At 45.9% G+C, this 17,167-nt stretch overlaps 3 protein-coding genes across 10 annotated transcripts; 1 reads left to right on the top strand and 2 right to left on the bottom strand.

Moving 5' to 3' along the window:
- Nucleotides 1-141: 141 nt before the first annotated feature.
- LOC105701780 lies at nucleotides 142-10,352 on the bottom strand. Of its 7 annotated transcripts, XM_012428840.2 has the most exons (17): nucleotides 9,207-9,338; nucleotides 9,028-9,134; nucleotides 8,232-8,314; nucleotides 7,851-8,154; nucleotides 7,623-7,764; nucleotides 7,399-7,518; nucleotides 6,966-7,231; nucleotides 6,670-6,779; nucleotides 5,722-6,435; nucleotides 4,449-4,661; nucleotides 3,808-4,148; nucleotides 3,410-3,730; nucleotides 2,835-3,108; nucleotides 2,633-2,746; nucleotides 2,254-2,528; nucleotides 2,044-2,191; nucleotides 143-1,927 (listed from the first exon to the last, which is right to left on the bottom strand). In XM_012428840.2, exons 4-17 carry the CDS (start codon nucleotides 8,078-8,080, stop codon nucleotides 1,920-1,922), a joined length of 3,276 nt encoding a protein of 1,091 aa, XP_012284263.1. In that variant the 5' UTR covers nucleotides 8,081-8,154; nucleotides 8,232-8,314; nucleotides 9,028-9,134; nucleotides 9,207-9,338; the 3' UTR covers nucleotides 143-1,919. The 7 variants fall into 7 exon arrangements, with proteins under 7 accessions (XP_012284269.1, XP_012284263.1, XP_012284264.1 ...); XM_012428846.2 differs by lacking the exon at nucleotides 9,028-9,134 and having other exon boundaries at nucleotides 142-1,927; nucleotides 2,835-3,012; XM_012428841.2 differs by lacking the exons at nucleotides 9,028-9,134; nucleotides 9,207-9,338 and adding an exon at nucleotides 10,229-10,352.
- Nucleotides 10,353-10,482: 130 nt separating this feature from the next.
- On the top strand, nucleotides 10,483-12,475 carry LOC105701782 (histone chaperone asf1). Its single transcript, XM_012428848.2, has 3 exons — nucleotides 10,483-11,025; nucleotides 11,132-11,247; nucleotides 11,321-12,475. Exons 1-3 carry the CDS (start codon nucleotides 10,917-10,919, stop codon nucleotides 11,690-11,692), a joined length of 597 nt encoding a protein of 198 aa, XP_012284271.1. The 5' UTR covers nucleotides 10,483-10,916; the 3' UTR covers nucleotides 11,693-12,475.
- A 57-nt stretch (nucleotides 12,476-12,532) lies between these two features.
- LOC105701781 (arrestin domain-containing protein 3) lies at nucleotides 12,533-17,121 on the bottom strand. 2 transcript variants are annotated; one of them, XR_001104252.2, is made up of 8 exons: nucleotides 16,332-17,121; nucleotides 16,125-16,247; nucleotides 15,776-16,002; nucleotides 15,529-15,708; nucleotides 15,245-15,442; nucleotides 15,007-15,121; nucleotides 14,641-14,910; nucleotides 12,533-14,580 (listed from the first exon to the last, which is right to left on the bottom strand). XR_001104252.2 is itself a non-coding variant. In XM_012428847.2 (8 exons), the coding sequence occupies exons 2-8, from the start codon at nucleotides 16,441-16,443 to the stop codon at nucleotides 14,750-14,752; spliced, it is 1,116 nt and encodes a 371-aa protein (XP_012284270.1). In that variant the 5' UTR covers nucleotides 16,444-16,730; nucleotides 16,878-17,121; the 3' UTR covers nucleotides 12,533-14,749. The 2 variants fall into 2 exon arrangements, 1 of the variants encoding a protein (XP_012284270.1); XM_012428847.2 differs by having other exon boundaries at nucleotides 12,533-14,910; nucleotides 16,332-16,730; nucleotides 16,878-17,121.
- Between the last annotated feature and the right edge of the window lie 46 nt (nucleotides 17,122-17,167).

Raw genomic sequence — 17,167 nt, 5'->3', positions numbered from 1 at the left:
TAGCCACTAATTCTCATTTAAAGTGGACAAGGACAGTATATCTGGAAAGAATCTTCACATTCATAATTTGGCAGTCAATGACGAGCCCACTAAGCCTAAGATTTTATGCAGGGTATTGGCATCGATCGATAAGGTTGTATCTCGCATTAACGTATATTTCTCGATTACTTTTTAAATCAATTAAATTTATAATAATCGTGCTCGCGTCGTATCTCAATCGTACTCTTGCGCGAAATCGTGCTCGACTTCTATGGTTCCATTTGCCTCGATCGCGAAAATTGCGGAACGCCAGGCTGGCCGCGGAGAGCCGCGAGAACGAATCCGTTTACTTTCTCGTACCTCCGCCGACGTCGCCCCCGTCGCGGTCTTACTCTACGGTTATTTATAACGATCCATGATTTGTCGCTTGCTTCCTTCGATTGCGTTCCACCGGCGGAAATTCGTTCCGGGCGGAAGGCGCGACTTAACGTCGCGTCGCTAGATTCAGATTCGAAGACGCATCGTCCGTCTCGTAGCTCCTCTTATTTTCTTTATACTTTCAGCAACGGTAGGTTGCACAATACTGTTCCGTGTAACAATATCGATTTTGGCTTCTCCCAGTAACACGTGTTCCTGTCTACTTTTCCTTGCTTCCAGCTGGTCTTGATCGGCCGCCACTTATCCAGCCTACGTCGCGTCATTTTTCATTCCAAATACCAGTTTCTCAGAGAATTTCCTTACAAATCTCAGTTGGTTGCTTACAGCATGACTTCGGTCAATCTCAGTAGTTCACTATTCGTCCCCGTTGGTACAGCATGTCTTCGTTAGTTTCGTTCACCAGACCGTCATCCTTTGGATCCTCTTTCGGCTGCCTTCCTCTTCTACCAATTTTCTGCAGTTGGCTATTTCAGATCGGTCCGCACCAATTCTTCCACTTTTGGCTAGTTTCATTTCTTCCAGCTATCAACGGTTGCCTTAGACGAAAACTTAATCTCAGCGTCACTTAGAGTTGTTCTTACTAAATATTAAGAATGAGAATTTCAAGGTACACTTCGCGCGGACACTTCGGCTTAATCTTCCATTTCCTCTCGATGATCTCCACCTGCAGTTCGGGCGGTCGTGGCAGAATCTTCCATCCCGGTATATCATTGATTAAAGAGATACCGACTGCAGAACCGAACGCCTTTCTTCATCTCGTCTCTCGTAAAGATAAATCGACGTACTCTCAATTTAAAAAAAAAAGAAGGCTAATACACCTCGTCCACTCGTCGATCGCAGTCCCAACAGGAAGACGTTCGTTTCATAAATTGCGATTACGCTCTCGGCGCTAAGGAGATAATATTACCGCTTGCAATAATTTCAAGAATCGCAACAATTGCACGTAAGATACAACGACTCGTTCGGCCCTGTTTAACAATAGTTTAAATACATCAACGAATGCCCAAGAAAGTAAATTTCCAAATATATCGGATGATTAATCGACGCCGAGAGCGGTTTACCCAAACTAGAGCGTATGCGCAATCGGAACGTATTGCACTTAACATGACGTTTCAACATGGGACTCGAAGAATCGCAAAATCAGAACGCTAGGCTTTTTCTCCGTGATGAGAGGTAACGTTTAATATTTGATGCGTAATCGCGATCAACGTCGCCGCGAAGGTCCACCGGTGTCTCTCGAAAATCTCCGGCAAACATATCGGAGGTCTGGTGGCGCCAGGAGAGAAGCTACAAGACGTCAACACCGTATTCCGCGATTCCTCCGTAAACGAACGAGCCGTCGAGTCGGATTAAGTCAAACATGGGATTGAGGGAAGTAACGTCGACGTCTAACGATACGAGTGTCCTTCGTCGATCTCTTCTCTATCTGGTTATTTCTCGTTCTAGCGGTTATCCGCTTGCGCTTGTACGTAGTTAATGTTCGTCGGCCCTCCTCCCGTCCTTTATACATCTGCAAGGAAGGGAAGCTGTACAAGAACGTGTGAAGATCGAGGAAAAGAGTCGTGCTGATCTTAGCTTGAGCGATTAACGTACTCTGAACATGCGTAGAGGAACCATTGTACTCACTCTCAATTTCCGAGCCCGCAGAGATGAGTTTTGTGTGCGGCTGTGCAGTAACATTCGGCGGTTGAGTACCGAGTTGCGCGCTAGACGCTGGCGCAGAAAAGCCCGGTGGTGGCTGCATAGCCCAGTGCTGAGCGGGTACGTTTTGTTCCTGAAATAGGCCTCGTTAATAACTACCTCGACAGGTAAATTATCCGAGATAATATCGTTTACCTGCTGTGAACCGTGTGACGCACTGTGCGCAGGATAGGCATGAGGGAGCTGCCACGTGCCGGTGGCTTGGAACTGAAGTGGCCTCGACGAACTAACTATCGCGGGATCGATCGAGGTCCAATCGGCAATCGGCCCGAAGTTGTTCCACCCGCCTTTCTGATGCAACGACTGGTGATGGAACTGCTGCTGCTGGTGTTGATGTTGCTGATGTTGGTTGGTAAGCTCGCACCAATCCTTGAGGCTATAGACGGTATCGCCGGCGCACTTGCCGACACCTTTAAGAGCGTAGGAAGTGGCGTTAAAAACCGGATGGATCGTCTAAAATCCTATTCCCCGTCGTAAATCCAAGCCAAATCATTCAAATGATCGGCATCGTTACCTTGCGAATTGAGAAGCGGATTCCCGTTTGGAAGATACTGAGTCTGTTGTGGCGTCTGGGCCCCCGTGAACAGCACTCCGGACGTGTGACTCACGAACGGCAATATTTTACTACCTGCAGGCATAAAACGTTCTCCATTATCGTTAGGTATAACCGCGACTTCCCATGACGATGATGGGTAACCAGGGTGGAGGATACTAACCCGAGAGAGCGCTATTCGTGGGTGCCGGTCGCGGAATACCGAGTCCGAAAGAGTTCATGTGATTGGCCGCCGAGCCCGGGAATCCCGGTGGTGGTAGACGACTGCGTTGGCCGAGGTTGGCTGCCGTCACGGAACCCTGAGCCGGACTCTGCGTTCCACTAGGTGCCGCCACCAAGTTCTGCGGAAGACGCGATAATAGGGAATGCGATTGCTGAAGAGCCTGCAAGTTCTGCAAGTGTTGCGCCTGCTGTTGCAGCTGTGCTATATGAGCAACCTGAAAGTTAGCCGGTCAGTCGCATCTTAGATTCCCGTCGAAGGCACGGATCAGGACGAGATATCAAGAAACTCGTGGAGTTCGATGACGAGCTAAGACGCCGCGAAGGCGGCCTCTGGGGCGTCAAATAATTCATAAACCGGGAGACCTAGGAAACTCCATAAAAAAAAATAAAAAATAAAAAAGCAGCTAAAGCATTCCGCCTTAGTCGCTTTCCAATCGGGCAAGAGAACACCTTCCGATCAGGTCGGATGACAGAGACATACATCGCTCTTTCTTTGTGGGGTGAACCCTGCAATACCTGGGGAAAGTGCTGCGAGCCGAGCTCGCCGAGTCCTGGCTGTTGCACTCTGTTCCGCTCCTCCCGTTCCCTCTGCTGTTGCCGTTGCTGCTGTTGCTGCTGGTACACTCTCTGCTGCTGGAGTTGCATCTCGTTCTCCATGAGCTCGGCGAGGGCCTTCTGCGTTTCGTGGAAGGGATCGAAGCCGAGGTCGTCGTCGGCCTTGACCTCGGACTCGGCCTCGTGGTGCTTGTGCATCTCCTCCAACGTCGCGTGGCCGTTCTGCTTGATGAACTCGCAGTTCTCTTGGTTTTGCACTTTTAATACATTGTACACGCATTCCTGTAGAATAAAACGTTTCCTCGATAAATACCGCCTCTTCAGGGTCGAGGGGATGGGACCGACGCTCCTCTACGCACCTGCATGGCGAGCCTCTGCTGCAGGGAATTCTGCTGGAAGTCCGCCATGAACTTGGAGGCCGGCGAGTTGGCCGGTAAACTCGAGACGAAGGAGACGGCGCTGTCGGAGGTAAGGGTGGTATACCGGGAATTGGCGTAGACCTCCTCGTTGACGAAGTCCTCGCCGTTGAAGGGCATCCCCGGCGAGCTGGCCGGGCTCGTCCTGTGCACCTCGTGGTTCGACCTCGAAGACTCGGGCTGGAATCCAAAGGCGGCTTGCCAGTCCTCGCTGGAGTGCACCGTAGGCGGTGAATCGGGAATCGAAGCCAGGCTGGTACTCGTCCAGTCCAGGCTAACGTTAGCTGTACGCCCAAGGACAACAAAAAAAATATATATAACAGAAAATGACTCGTTACACTGACAGCGAAAATCCAAAGAAACGCATCCTCGAAATCATCCATCACCAGGGTCAGCTCTGACTCTCCCGTTCTGGGACCAGAATTAAGTTCGACTCTACCAGACAAAGAGGTCGAGTTCCAGGTTCGAGGGTGCAGTCTGCCGTTTCCCTTCCTCCTCCTTTCTACCCTCTATCCGCATGCATGTAAATTCTATGTATATTGGGATCAACTAGGTAATGCGATTAAGTGTGCCTCGGTACATGCCTGTTTGGGAGCTGGGAGGCATCGAGACGACGGCGGAGATCTTTTGGAAGCTGTTCGAGCTGAAGAAACTGTTATTGTCCGCCTGAAAGATGGACCGATGGTTCAGTTGCATTTGGGATCCGGTCGAGGTGCCGTTCGCGGTATGCAACAACCCTGGAGGTGGATGCTGGCTTCGGCCGCCCTGCGATGAATTCGTGCTAGCCGGCGACGTACCTACGCACGACACGCAGAGACCTCTAGACTACGAGAGACCCGAAACACCGGGAAACGCCTTCTCCACCGTCTCTACCGAGATGTTAACCCTTGGGCCTAGATCCACTAGGAGGTCTGCAGGGATCCGCAATTCCGGTCCGCGAAACGGATCACCCCTCGTCCAGGTGCATTTAATTCGGCCTTTACGTGCACCCCGTGGTTGGTCCGGACATCGTCATCGAGAGCGGTATAACATCGACCTTTAGCTCGAATTGCCGATCCCGGCCAGTCCTCCTACCGGATCTTACCGGGGCTTCCGAACCTGAAGAAACTCTCTGTAATTACAAAATCTCCATAGGCTCAAACTTGCCGGATACTCCCATTATCTACTACCACTGCTAGAGATCATTTCTTCGTACGTAAAGTTTCAACGGCGATACCGAGTTTAACGAGTTTAACTGCTCAAAGAGTTCCCTCTGACTCGACCGGCCCCAAGTCCGCCGTGGTAGCGTTCCAACGATACGCAACGGGATGAAGAGAAAGCATACACAAGAAACATAAAACACGAGGACGACTGTATTTGTTTTCTCAACGAACTCTCTTTATTTCGACATATATCAAAATTGCCTTGCATTATGTCGCTTCCGTATACTCAGTGCAGCCCGAGCAGCGCACTCGCGTGCACGTGGTATACCCTTGCAGGCCCCACTCGTGATACCTCGCCACGAGAGAGAGCCCTAACCGATTAAATATTCGTATATATTAACACGTACGTGCGACGCAAAAAATACAATTTTCAGAGGCACTGGTAGTTTTCTCTTAATTGTAACCTCTATCCCTTACATCCAAATGCTCCGGGCGCAGACCTCCTCGCGAGGATTCCGTTCGACCGCGTAAACGGTGATACCAGCGAGGATATCGAGTTAACCCTCCACTACGTACGGTATATCCCGTGAAGACGGGTCTCTAACGTGATCGGCGAACAGGGCCGTTCCCGACGTCTAGGGGGACAGGCTCGTTTCTCACCTCAGTAGCAAGTAGTACAAGCAGAGGGTCATAAACACGAGCAAGAGGAACTCACCTAGTACAGCGGTGCTGCCGTTCTCGTCGAGGGCCACCGACTCGCCGAGTCGTTCCCCGTTGTGATTCGCGTTCGAGTCCTCGGAGCTCGAGATCGTGCTGGCGGGAGTGCTGCCCTCTCGCTGGGCCTCGCTCTCGCTCTCCGAGGGACTCCTCTCGTGGCGCAGAACCCCGTTGACTTTGAGCTCGTGTTGCACCTGGTGGTGCCCTCCGGCCGTCGTCCTGGTCCCCTTGCCCTGGCCAGCAGTCTGTTGGTGCGCTTGCTGCTGTATCTGCTGCGAGTCCGATTTACACCGAGAGTTCAGGCCGGGTTTCTGGGAGACCTCGCCGCCGGAGACGGTCGTCTCCGCCAGCCCGAAATTCCGGATGTCCTCCTGAGCACCGTTCTGCACCGCGGCGAGGTTGTTCCCGCCCAGCGGAATGGCACTGGATTCGGAGCGCGACGACATCCTGGTGCCACCGTGCTTCTCCTTGTTCTGGCTGTTTTTATGCTTGTTCCGCGCCGCCTGCGCCTTGCTCTCGCTGTTGCTTTTCCCTCTCCTGAGACCCGTCCCGTTCTCGCCCTTGTTGTTGTTGCTGTGTTGGTGACCCTGGCCCGCCGCCGCGTGGTTCGACTGCACGGCCGCGTTGCCGCCGTTCTCCGAGTTGTTCTGACCCACCGAGCCCACCTGGGCCGCGGGCGGCGGCGACGACTCCTTGCAGTTCGCCGCCGTGCCTGCGAATCACCCAGAAAAAAAAATAATCAACGGTAGATATACAATGAACGGCGTTATTAACATACTCGACGAACTCGTTTTCCCCGATTACTTGGTCTAAATCGCTTTAGTAGCGAGCTACCTTGCACAGGAGCATAGGTCGCACGAGTTCGGGCCGTGCGATTAGTATTAAATACCACCTGTGCATGATAGAGATTAAGTGTCGTACGATGTGGAACGAGAGCGATACTGACTGTTCGTTTGACCAGGCTGTAACGAGGGCCAGGCTTCTTTGGGTTGTGTATTCGCCGTCCCGTTCTCCCGAACTCCACCACCGGTCACGGGTGGCGAAGGGGTTGGCTTTCTGCGCGAGAAAAAAAAGGCAATGTATATTTTTCATAGTGCCATTTCGGATTAATTGGTCCATACTGGCTGTACCGAGATTTAACTTCCGCGTCTCATGGGTTACGATCCATTCTCTGCGACAATTCGTACCCTATTTATTAAATGCAATCGTTTTAAGTAGGTTCTTGCTTAAGGTGGTAGTTACCGTTGTAAGGAAGACGCATGGGCATGTAACGATTGCACGAGTTTCCGCTCGTACTCCTGATGTTTGCCCTGGTGCATTTCCTCCTTAGTAAACGAGGCCTCCTTGTCCCCGTGGTCGTGCAGGTACATGCAGTCTGGCTTAGGGCACGCCTGATTACGCATAAAGTGCGAACAATATTTCGTCGTGCCCAGCGAGGTCTTTATCGTCCTGCCGTCCACGACGATATTATTCACCGCCTCTATTGCGCGTAACGCGTCCTCCTGTCGCTGTAAGTAAATGTAGGAACGTGGGCGTGACGAATAAAATCGAGATATTAAAGTATCGCTAGTGGTACGTTCGATGCAGGACGAGGATACGTAAAAAGCCAAACCCTGAGAAATAATTCGGGCCAGGCAACGCGCCGATCCCGATAGCAGATAACGGTAGAACAAACCTGGTAAGTAACGTAGGCTGAGGCGCTGGGACCCTGAGATCCGGCATAGGAAGTACTCTGGTTGATCACAACTTTGTGGATCTTCCCGAATTTTCCGAAATACTCATGCCTTTTGAGAACCTGACACGATACATAAGGAAGATTATTGGTTTAAGGATTTTTACGTAAAGAGATAAAGACTGGCAATGGCTCAATGCAAGGAACACCTTGAAAAATACACTTACGTCAGCGTCCGCCAGTCGCATGGGTAGTCCTACTACAAAAACAAGATTTTTTTGTACTACACGCACATTCGCTAAATGTTTACGGTTTTCCGTGACCCGCTGCTTCCGTTGCTGGTCCTTTAACTTCTTTTCATTTTTCAACCTTAAAGTTCACAAGAAAAGAAAGAACGATTAAGAAACGTCGAATTATATTTAATGACGAGGAGAGTCATCGAAGAGCTCCGTTACCTCGAAATCTCTTCCTTTGTGAGGGGCTTGAAATCGGCGGGGTTCTCGGAGTAGGCCTTCCGGCATGCAGGACACAAGCCGTTCTCGTCGGTTCGAATCCTGTGCCAACAGAAGCGGCATATCTGATATCCACAGGTACACGGAAAGAAGTTCAAATCGTCGACTTCCAAAGGTTCCATGCACAGCGGACACTCCACCGCATCTTCCCCACTCTGATTCAGCACGGACATACTTGTTCCCGTTCGCTCGCTTCTTCGATAAGTTGTGGAAGTAGAAGCAGGATCCGATTGACGGCCAACGATTTCTGTGCACAAATGTATTTATATGTACTAAACACTAATTTTTATATACACAATTTGATTTTTTTTATAAAGTACTTACACGTAGGACGTCTATAAATTTATTTGTACCACGTAGCTAATCCAGCCTGCAACTTCGATACACGTATTGTTTTCCCACACAACCTGTAAACAAATGTCACATTTTTTTTCACATCTTCTGACCTAATAAACTAATAAATCAGGCACTCAGAAATTTTGATGCCATCAAATAAACAAGCACAACTCGACGAATCATACTATTTCACCAATCAATAGCTTCAACTGACAAATATAATTCGGTGTATCGAAATTAACTCGACAGACCTCCAGGGTCAACAGGTATTTTCTTCTGCATAGAATAATCGATCCACACTATTTAAAAGGTGCCAAAACACCCGTTAACCTCGGTTCCCATTAAAAGAGCCATCGACTCGTGCTCGATATTCCTAATTAATTCCGACGCTATAAAGGCACCAAGAAACGATCACTCCGGATGCCACCAACAAATAAAACACGGCTGCAGATGACCCTGCTACTCACGATACAAAGAATGCCAGCAGAGCCATCGTATTTTCGACGATTTAGATAAGTGGAACACATAAAAAGGTATCGTAGAGTCAACGAAGAGGGACTAATGGAGAAAACGGTCGCGACGGACGAGGAAGGCGATAAAGTATCGCGAACGGATCGCTTCGCGATATCCTCCACTCGGAGCTGTCACCGCCTAGTTGAACAAAGGACACTGCTCTCCGAGGATCCGACAAGTCGGCCGAGTCCGCGACACAGGTGTCCTGGTGGCCCAAGTAAGGAAGGGTTAAGAGCGAGTTGGCACTCGCGAGTCGCGCTCGCCAGGGTACCTCCTCGAAATCGGGCGATGGTAGGAAACAGCTGTTGGTGGCATTTAGGAGGCCAAGAAACGTCAGAGGGACGAGTGAGAGGCTCAATGCACCGTTGGGACGTACTCCTGAAATTCCGTCGAGGATCACTCGCACCAACGCGCACCAGGGTACGTGGCAATAATCGTGGCTGGGCCTACCTTACGGCGAGTCCGAAAACATTGGCGCGATCCGAAAGAAAGCGAGACAAGCTCGGGAGAATTTTCGAAAAAGAATCACCGCCACGGTCCGTGTTCTCTCTCTCTTTCTCTCTTCCGTCCGTCTCTCGCTCGGTCGGGTCGTCTCTTACGCCTTCTCCCTCGCGGCGCCACGATCCGTCTCTCGCTCTCTCTCCCGTGCCGTGCCGCGCCGCGGTTCGTCCTTCTCCCTCTCACCCCGACGCAGAAGAGAACGAACTCCACCTCCTCCCGTTCCCACCCGACGGACCGCGTTCCCCCTCCAGCCACGCAGCCTCCGCGCCTCGCCGCCTTGGCGCCACCGTCACGCGACCGCCATTTTGTCGCCTCTTTAAAAACCCCACCGACGTGAACTGCACACCGAACACGGACGGACGGACGGATGCGGGTAGAGAGACAGAGAAAACGAGGAGGAAGAGTGGTGGACATCAGTTGAATTACGAGACCTGTTACGACCCGTTCATCAGAGAGCCTCCTCGTCGACGGTGCAAGGACGATACCTCCTCGAGGTGGCATTTTTTCCTTAACCTCTACCTCGACGTCCGCCCTGCCGTTCTACGACGCCATCTTCCTGGTCTCTTTTAAAGCCCCATCGACCTGAAGCTGGTCGACGAACGCTGACTCGCGCGCACCTCGAGCGGATTCCTTCCTCGTCTCTCTCGCCCTCTCCAAGCGAGACCAAGAGAGAGAGAGAGAGAGAAAGGAAAAGAGAAAGAGGGCAGCGAACTTCAGTCGAATCACGGGGCCTGTCGCAATCTCGCCACTAGGAGGTGCCTTCGGTGGCATTCTAGCATGGCACCTCTTCGAGGGGATTTTTTTTAACCTCAATCTCGGCGGTCGGATCGCGACACCTATATGCTTTAGCTTAGGCGAGTTCCGTGTCTCCCGTGGGTCGTACGTCCTCGATACCTGGGTACGTAATCGCGGCACGGTCCGCATACTTCGACGGGCCTCGCATTTTCTCGCGACCGCTTCTCTTTACTTACGTCTCTCGACTTATCCACTACAAATCTTTTCTCTACTGGGAAATTTTTATACTCGACGAGATCTGGCCGCATGCGCAGCGCGACCGCGCAGGGCGGATGTTACGTGTCGTTTATATGTGGGAGTGCGAACAAGCCAGTAATGGAACAGCAGGCGAGGTGGGGGCTGAAGAGAGGAGCGCGTGCGATAGGAGAAGGGACCGCGAGAGGGACAAGGAGCAGCCAATAGGAAGTCGGCATGCGTGTTGCCGCCATCTTGGAAAACCGGATGGTCGGATGTCTACCATAGATAGTCCGTCTAAGGATCGAATTGGACACTTTAGACTGTAGTTACGTAAGATTCCGCGTAGTGACGCTGCAAAGCGGAACTTCTGGAGGTTATTTCTATTAAATTTTACCTCCACTCCGTTGAGGATGCTCCCGAAAAACCTGGTTCAACGCGCGAGGATTTTCACCGAGATCGGAAGCGCCAGTTTCAGTTCGTTTGCCGCCAAATCAACCTCCCGGTCGCGAGTGAGAATTGTTTATCCCGCGGATTTTCTGCACATACCCCCGGATCGACGCGTTTCTCGCGATCTCTTGATCCTCCGTTCGCGAAATAACGGTCAACGTTTACCGGGTTGTGGAGAAGGAGATTTTTGAATTTCAGTCAGTCGCGTCTCGGCGTGTTACGGTTTCTTCGAATCGTGCGATGGCTAAAATACAGTTGACGAATGTCGCCGTCCTGGATAACCCCTCGCCGTTTCTTAATCCATTTCAATTCGAAGTCACTTTTGAGTGTATCGAGGAGCTGAGAGAAGGTAATCGTCGCGTTCGAGTCTTTCGCTCGAGTTGTTCGCTTGACTTTGTCGCGGGTTTAATTTTTACTGGCCTAGTGTAGTTTAACTAAATGGTTTTTTATTTCAGATTTGGAATGGAAGATGATATATGTAGGCAGTGCAGAATCGGAGGAATTCGATCAGGTGCTCGATACGATATACGTCGGTCCAATACCCGAAGGAAGGCATATGTTTGTTTTTCAAGTATGTAAAATTGTAGAGGTTACTCACTTTATAATTTAACGTGCAAAAATAATAAAAATATGCGATGTTTCAGGCCGATCCCCCAGATGTGAGTCGCATACCAGTGAACGACGCTTTAGGTGTTACGGTAGTTTTGCTGACTTGTTCCTATAGAGGTCACGAGTTCGTTCGTGTAGGATACTTTATTAATAATGAATACATGGATGCCGAACTTAGAGAAAACCCGCCTCCGCAACCACAGTTCGATAAAGTTCAACGGAATATTTTGGGTGACAAACCGAGAGTGACGAGATTTAAAATCAACTGGGATGATGGTACAAGTTCGAATGCAAGCAATCAACAAGAAACTATCGAGGCTCAAACTATGGAGGAGACGACTCAAGATACCCCTACGTCAACGTTAGGTTTTCTAGAGAGCACGCAAAACAGTATGGAGGTGATGTGAGGAAAAAGTGTTTATCCTCGAGAGGTTAATGGCCGAGCCAGCATTGTTATAGCAGTGTTAAAAATGAGAATCGGCGATGCAGGCTTGGGTAAGAAAAGACTATTGCCACATTTTATTTTTGCTACTCCTTAAAATCTATCCCTCTTGGATGATTTCATTCAGAGTTGCGCATAAAGGATACCAAGGTATCTAAACTAATAGTATCTAAACTAGGTATCTAATCTAAATTGTTAAAAAAGTATGGTGCATTATTCGTTTATCATGGCATCGGTACGATGAACAACTTCAGGGATCTTAGAGAACAAGTAGAGGATAACAAAAGTTTCGTACAAAGTAAATGATACAACTCTTAAAAAGAGTATTTATTATATTCATAGGAGAAAAACACATACGTCAAATGTGATCACATTGAGTGCATTGTCGAAACCTAAACTTCTGTAGTGATTTGGATTTCTTTTGCTTCATAGATTTAAGTCAGCACGCTGTGTAACTACGATAAACGTTATTTCAACCTTCCATTTTCCTGATCCATGTACAGTATAAAATTGATAAAAATGTAAGTAAAAGGTTAACTTTAAGATAGGCATTACGTAAAATTCTTCTGTGAAGATTCCAACTTATAAGAAGCAAACTTTTGATACTTTGAATGATCGATCTATATTATAAACTACTTTGAATGTGATGAACATAAAGTGTGAGATAACGTTTTATTTCACCAGCGTGTATGTGTATATAAATATGTATTGAAAAAGGATTACATGTTATGTTTTCTACTTGGATAAATATTTAATCTATTAATTAAACCGGATCTTCCTTTAAGGTTAAAGAAATTGACAGTCGTGTACATAAACATTTATTGTTACCGACAGCTTGAAATTTTACAAAGGTAACATTTAAAAAGCATAACACTAGCAACAATAGTAATAATTATTGCAGTATTTTTCACACTTTCTCTTTCATTCTTTCCCTCCGCTTCATAATTTTTCTTAAGAATAATATATGTATATATACTTTTCTTCTTTTATATTGAATCGGTAAGTTCCATCGTATAACAAATATGCGTCTGAAATATATATTCTTCACAACGTGGTAATAGGTATGATTACTAGAGGTACGGTATCATAGGTACAATATAAATATGTATAATATAATTCTTTAAACGTTTGGCAACGTACATCACAATGTAACAGTGGTACAGACTGAATAATGTATTTTCGAGTTTCAAAAGCTCCTAGGCTGATTCAAAGGAAGAGCACTGCTACCGAGCAATTGTAACTGACTAGCAAATGTTAATGCCAATTGTTTAACTAACCTGGGGGCATTTGAAAGACGAAAGGACAAGTCCTCATCAAAACTAGCAATAATCCACGTATGTTGTGTAGATTTATGGGAATTCTTACAGCTTTGGGAACAACTGTTTATACTTTCTTACATCTATTTCTTTAGAATTCACCGATAAAGTTTTAATACCCTTAACTGTACACCGACTTTGGTTTTTCTCTTTGGGAACGTAATTGCATATATTGTACTTAATATCTGTTTTTTTTTTTTCCTTTTTCTTTTTATACGTCTAAACGCACGCACGCGTACGCTTTAACAGACACATTATACATTTACTTGGATTGCTATAACGTACACTAAAAACATTTGTTTCTTTTCACAATGGTTTCGGAAGGTTATTACGCGGGATAATTTTTTTTCTTGAGGAGTGACAATCCATTAAAACAATCAGAACGTGCCTTTTGTAATTTAGAGAATCAAGTGATTTAAAAATATATTCACCGTCGTTAAGAAGCCGAAGAGCTGCATCTATAGTAGTCATGAAGGCCGTTAAGAAAATAATAAGTTTTCTATCGTTAACTCTATACTATAACACTTAAGTTACATACACGTGCACACACGTATAAGTAAAGCGATTCTGTTATATGCACCTATTATTCATTGATATAATACTGTAACTGTAAGATACAGAAATATTTGAGTATCATAAACGGAAATAAATTATAGAATACTTCTCGATGCATACAGAATGTTGAAGTAATACAATAAAAATGTGTAATACTGTTGTGCCTTTGTAAATTGAGATATACAATATGAAACAAAGTTAAAAGATTCATTAATAAAAGTGAAGGAAATCCAAAGTAAAGAAAATTGAGCTCGAGGACTTTTAAACTTAATTAATCAATGAACGATATATCAATAATTTGTCATTAAAACTCTTGACAAAAATTGAGGTTGCGATTGATATCGGTTAAACAATATGTAGAAAGAATAATTTTGTAGTCCACTAGTGGTTCATCATCAGATCTAGGGTTAAAATCAGATCGGCTAGAAAGTGAAGTTATGCTCTTGAGGCATTTGATGATGATTGCGAGATGATCATCTCTTAGCACATCCAAGCCCTGTAGACTGCTTGGGCGACCTCTTCTTTAATTCCTTGTCTTTGCTCGGTTGCAAGAAGCAAAAGAGCTGACATCAAAATCTAACGTTACCATGTTAAGTACGCTACACTCGCCAACCATTATCACGTCGATATTCATGATTTGTCTGCATACCCTTATTAAAAATATCGTGAAATGATCGATGACACTTGAGATCACGAGAAAAAAAAAAAAGAAAATCATGATGGCTTTAGTCTAAGAGCACGTGTACTATTTTCCCAGTTTACGGGTTAAAAACATTTTTAAAATTATACTAAGTCATCCTTGATTATCACGATTTAAAATTCATTTGATACGGACTTAAAGCGTTAACGAACCGTAACTTTGATCTGATTTCCATTCCATCCTGAAATCAGCTATGAAGTTCACAACTTCATAAGTTTCGCGTATAAATTGACTAGATTGACCGTCTTGTATACCAGGACGATGACGTGTATAAAGGGCCTCCTAAAAAACTCCGTTAAGGCCGAGCATGATGTTCGTTTTGTGCACTCTATTCGTACCAACCTTACAGCTTATTTGCTGCCCGAGTTCGCCTCGAACTTAAGGCATTCAGTAAGAGAGTCTTCCGATATAGACAACATTCTTTTAAGGCTTTCTTGTGGACCCTGATGACTTAATGATCCTGAATTCGTCTGTCATTTGCAACGCAAGTATAAACCGGTCTGTACAGAATTAATGGGGCCTGTGTTAAGTGATCCGAGCCATCGTAGACCTGTCCAAGCAAAAATTCTGGCCCGACGTAACAACCACCCTCTACGTGCTCCGCTGCCACATCTAAAAATAAATAATTAGCTAACTTCTTTCAAATAAATTTTAGAAACAAATTTATTAATAATATCATTGTCGAGAAAAGCCAATGAGGTAACGGACCATATTTAATTTGAGGTTGTTTGACGATATTTGGTATCCTGAAAGGCACCGTTGCTACTGTGATTGGAAAATGCATTTGCATATCCTCTCCAGATTTCTCAAGCTCCACACTGACCTAAAAAGTGAATTTCCGATAAATATATATAAATAATAATGAGGTAATAAATTTCAATATATTTGACCCAAGTATTTTATGAGCAGCATGCTGCATAATTACCAGTGGTAGAAAAGAGATTACCTTTAAGACATAATATATCTGTATTAGTCGACAAACGCCAATTAATGTTGGAGGACACACCGGGAGAATCAAAGTCTTTGAGGAGTCCCATTTAATAGCCGATCCAGGCGTAATTGGTTCTCCTTTATGCTCTAAGACCATTTTTTGTTGTTCTCTGCTGGTGCCCAACACGCCACGATCGATAAAGAATTCTACATACTGAAATGGTACGAGCTTTATATAATAACTGCATAAATGCTAAACAGTTTTTCAATGCATATCCTCTTTTATGCAATTAAAAATACCTGTGTCAATTTAACTTGCAAGCAGACCTTCTCTAATCCTCTATTATCAATAGCTGCTTTTAGTTTTATACTCTCACCACAAACGTAAGCACTTCTTTCTAATTGAACGCTTAGTTCAACTGGATTTCTTCTACAGCAAAGGCAACATGCCGTGTGCACTTCGGTTCCAATCATAGGTTTCTGAAATAAAACATATTTGCAATAATTTTTACCATAAATTTTCGTGTATTAAAAATGGTATAAATACCAAATATTGCTCGTCCATGCAATCTATATGTGGTCCAATGAGAGTGAAGTATTTCAAGCCCTGTGGGGGACTTGCATACGGTCGATCCACTGTTGCTTTAACATAGTATCTTACATATCCAGTACGAGATTCAAAACTACACGGTAGAGCACTTTCAGGCAAATTAAATCTAAAGGGAAACTGATGCTTGCCACGTGGTAGAATCGGTATTGGTCCTTCAGAGCTATCTACAAGTATAACAGATAAAAATTTGATGGTAAACATTTTTCCATCTGGTTAAACATAGGTTTAATACCAACTGTAACTGGTTGTATTTGTATTACAAACGCTTAATTTTTAAAACACATACCATTGCCCCATATAACTTGTCTTTCGTCCACGAAGTATTGATCGTCCTTTACGTTTCTTCTGTCCCCGCTAACTAGAACTTTCCATTCTACGTGTGCTTGTCCACGCATTGACATTCGTACAGCTAAAAGGAAAAACGTACGATTTATATGCTTCAATCAATCTTGTCAATACCATTTTAATTTCTCGTGATTATAACTGCACTTACACCGCAATTTGAAATTTTCAGTCGTATAAAGAATGACATGGCCGTGGACAACTTCGCCAGCATAGTAGGCCTCTTTTTCGAGCCTGATGTCGAATTCGTTGATGTGATCCATCTCATGAGGGCCAGAACCCTTTGAGAAAAAATCCCTTCGGTGTTCGCACCTGTAAGTCACTTCAAAGTCGTCCACTACTCTACTTTTTCGTCAAAGGCATTGGTGCCTGTCATCAAATATTCCTCCACACCAAATGTTCGGTCGATGACAAAGTGACAGCAGCAGGCATCGTTAAAGAAATAATGGCTTAGCATAATTTTCTTGTGAACGATGCAAGAAGTTCACAGGAGAGACTCGTGTCAACTTTGTTTACAAATCACACGCGCATGGATGCGGTGGGTGTGACCCTGTATGAATAACGCCACGTATTTTAGCAAACGCTTCATGAAAATCCGAGGGTCCTCGGATAACCGAAAACAGATTATAGGAGCCGACTTCTTGACTCAGAATCCGTTTGTTGAATCCCGAATTAAAAGAAACTAAAAATATCAGACCGTGCGTGCGAGTAGCGAGTGCGATAGTGAAACGGAGCAGACCGCTTTTCCTTCAAATCCGCCAGAGAATCAATGGACGAGTCTCTGCAAACCCCACTTGGTATCCATTGGACCTCGTCACTGCAATTATTTTGGAATAAATCGTGATTTGAAACCGATCACTTGGCACCAGAGTATTGTCGGGCCTCTCATGTTTTCTCTCGCTCACTGCTCCAATGTCAATATCGAATCACGTTGCTGTTCGTTTCCGGTGAGTTTGAATTTGAGCAAAGAGTTGCAGAGTGTCCATG

Source organism: Orussus abietinus, unplaced genomic scaffold, assembly GCF_000612105.2.
Source record: "Orussus abietinus isolate OABI.00-Male unplaced genomic scaffold, Oabi_2.0 scaffold24, whole genome shotgun sequence".
NCBI classification, from domain to species: Eukaryota; Metazoa; Arthropoda; class Insecta; order Hymenoptera; family Orussidae; genus Orussus; species Orussus abietinus.
Note: the sequence above shows the minus strand (reverse complement) of the source record. Positions and strands in the feature narration are given on the sequence as shown.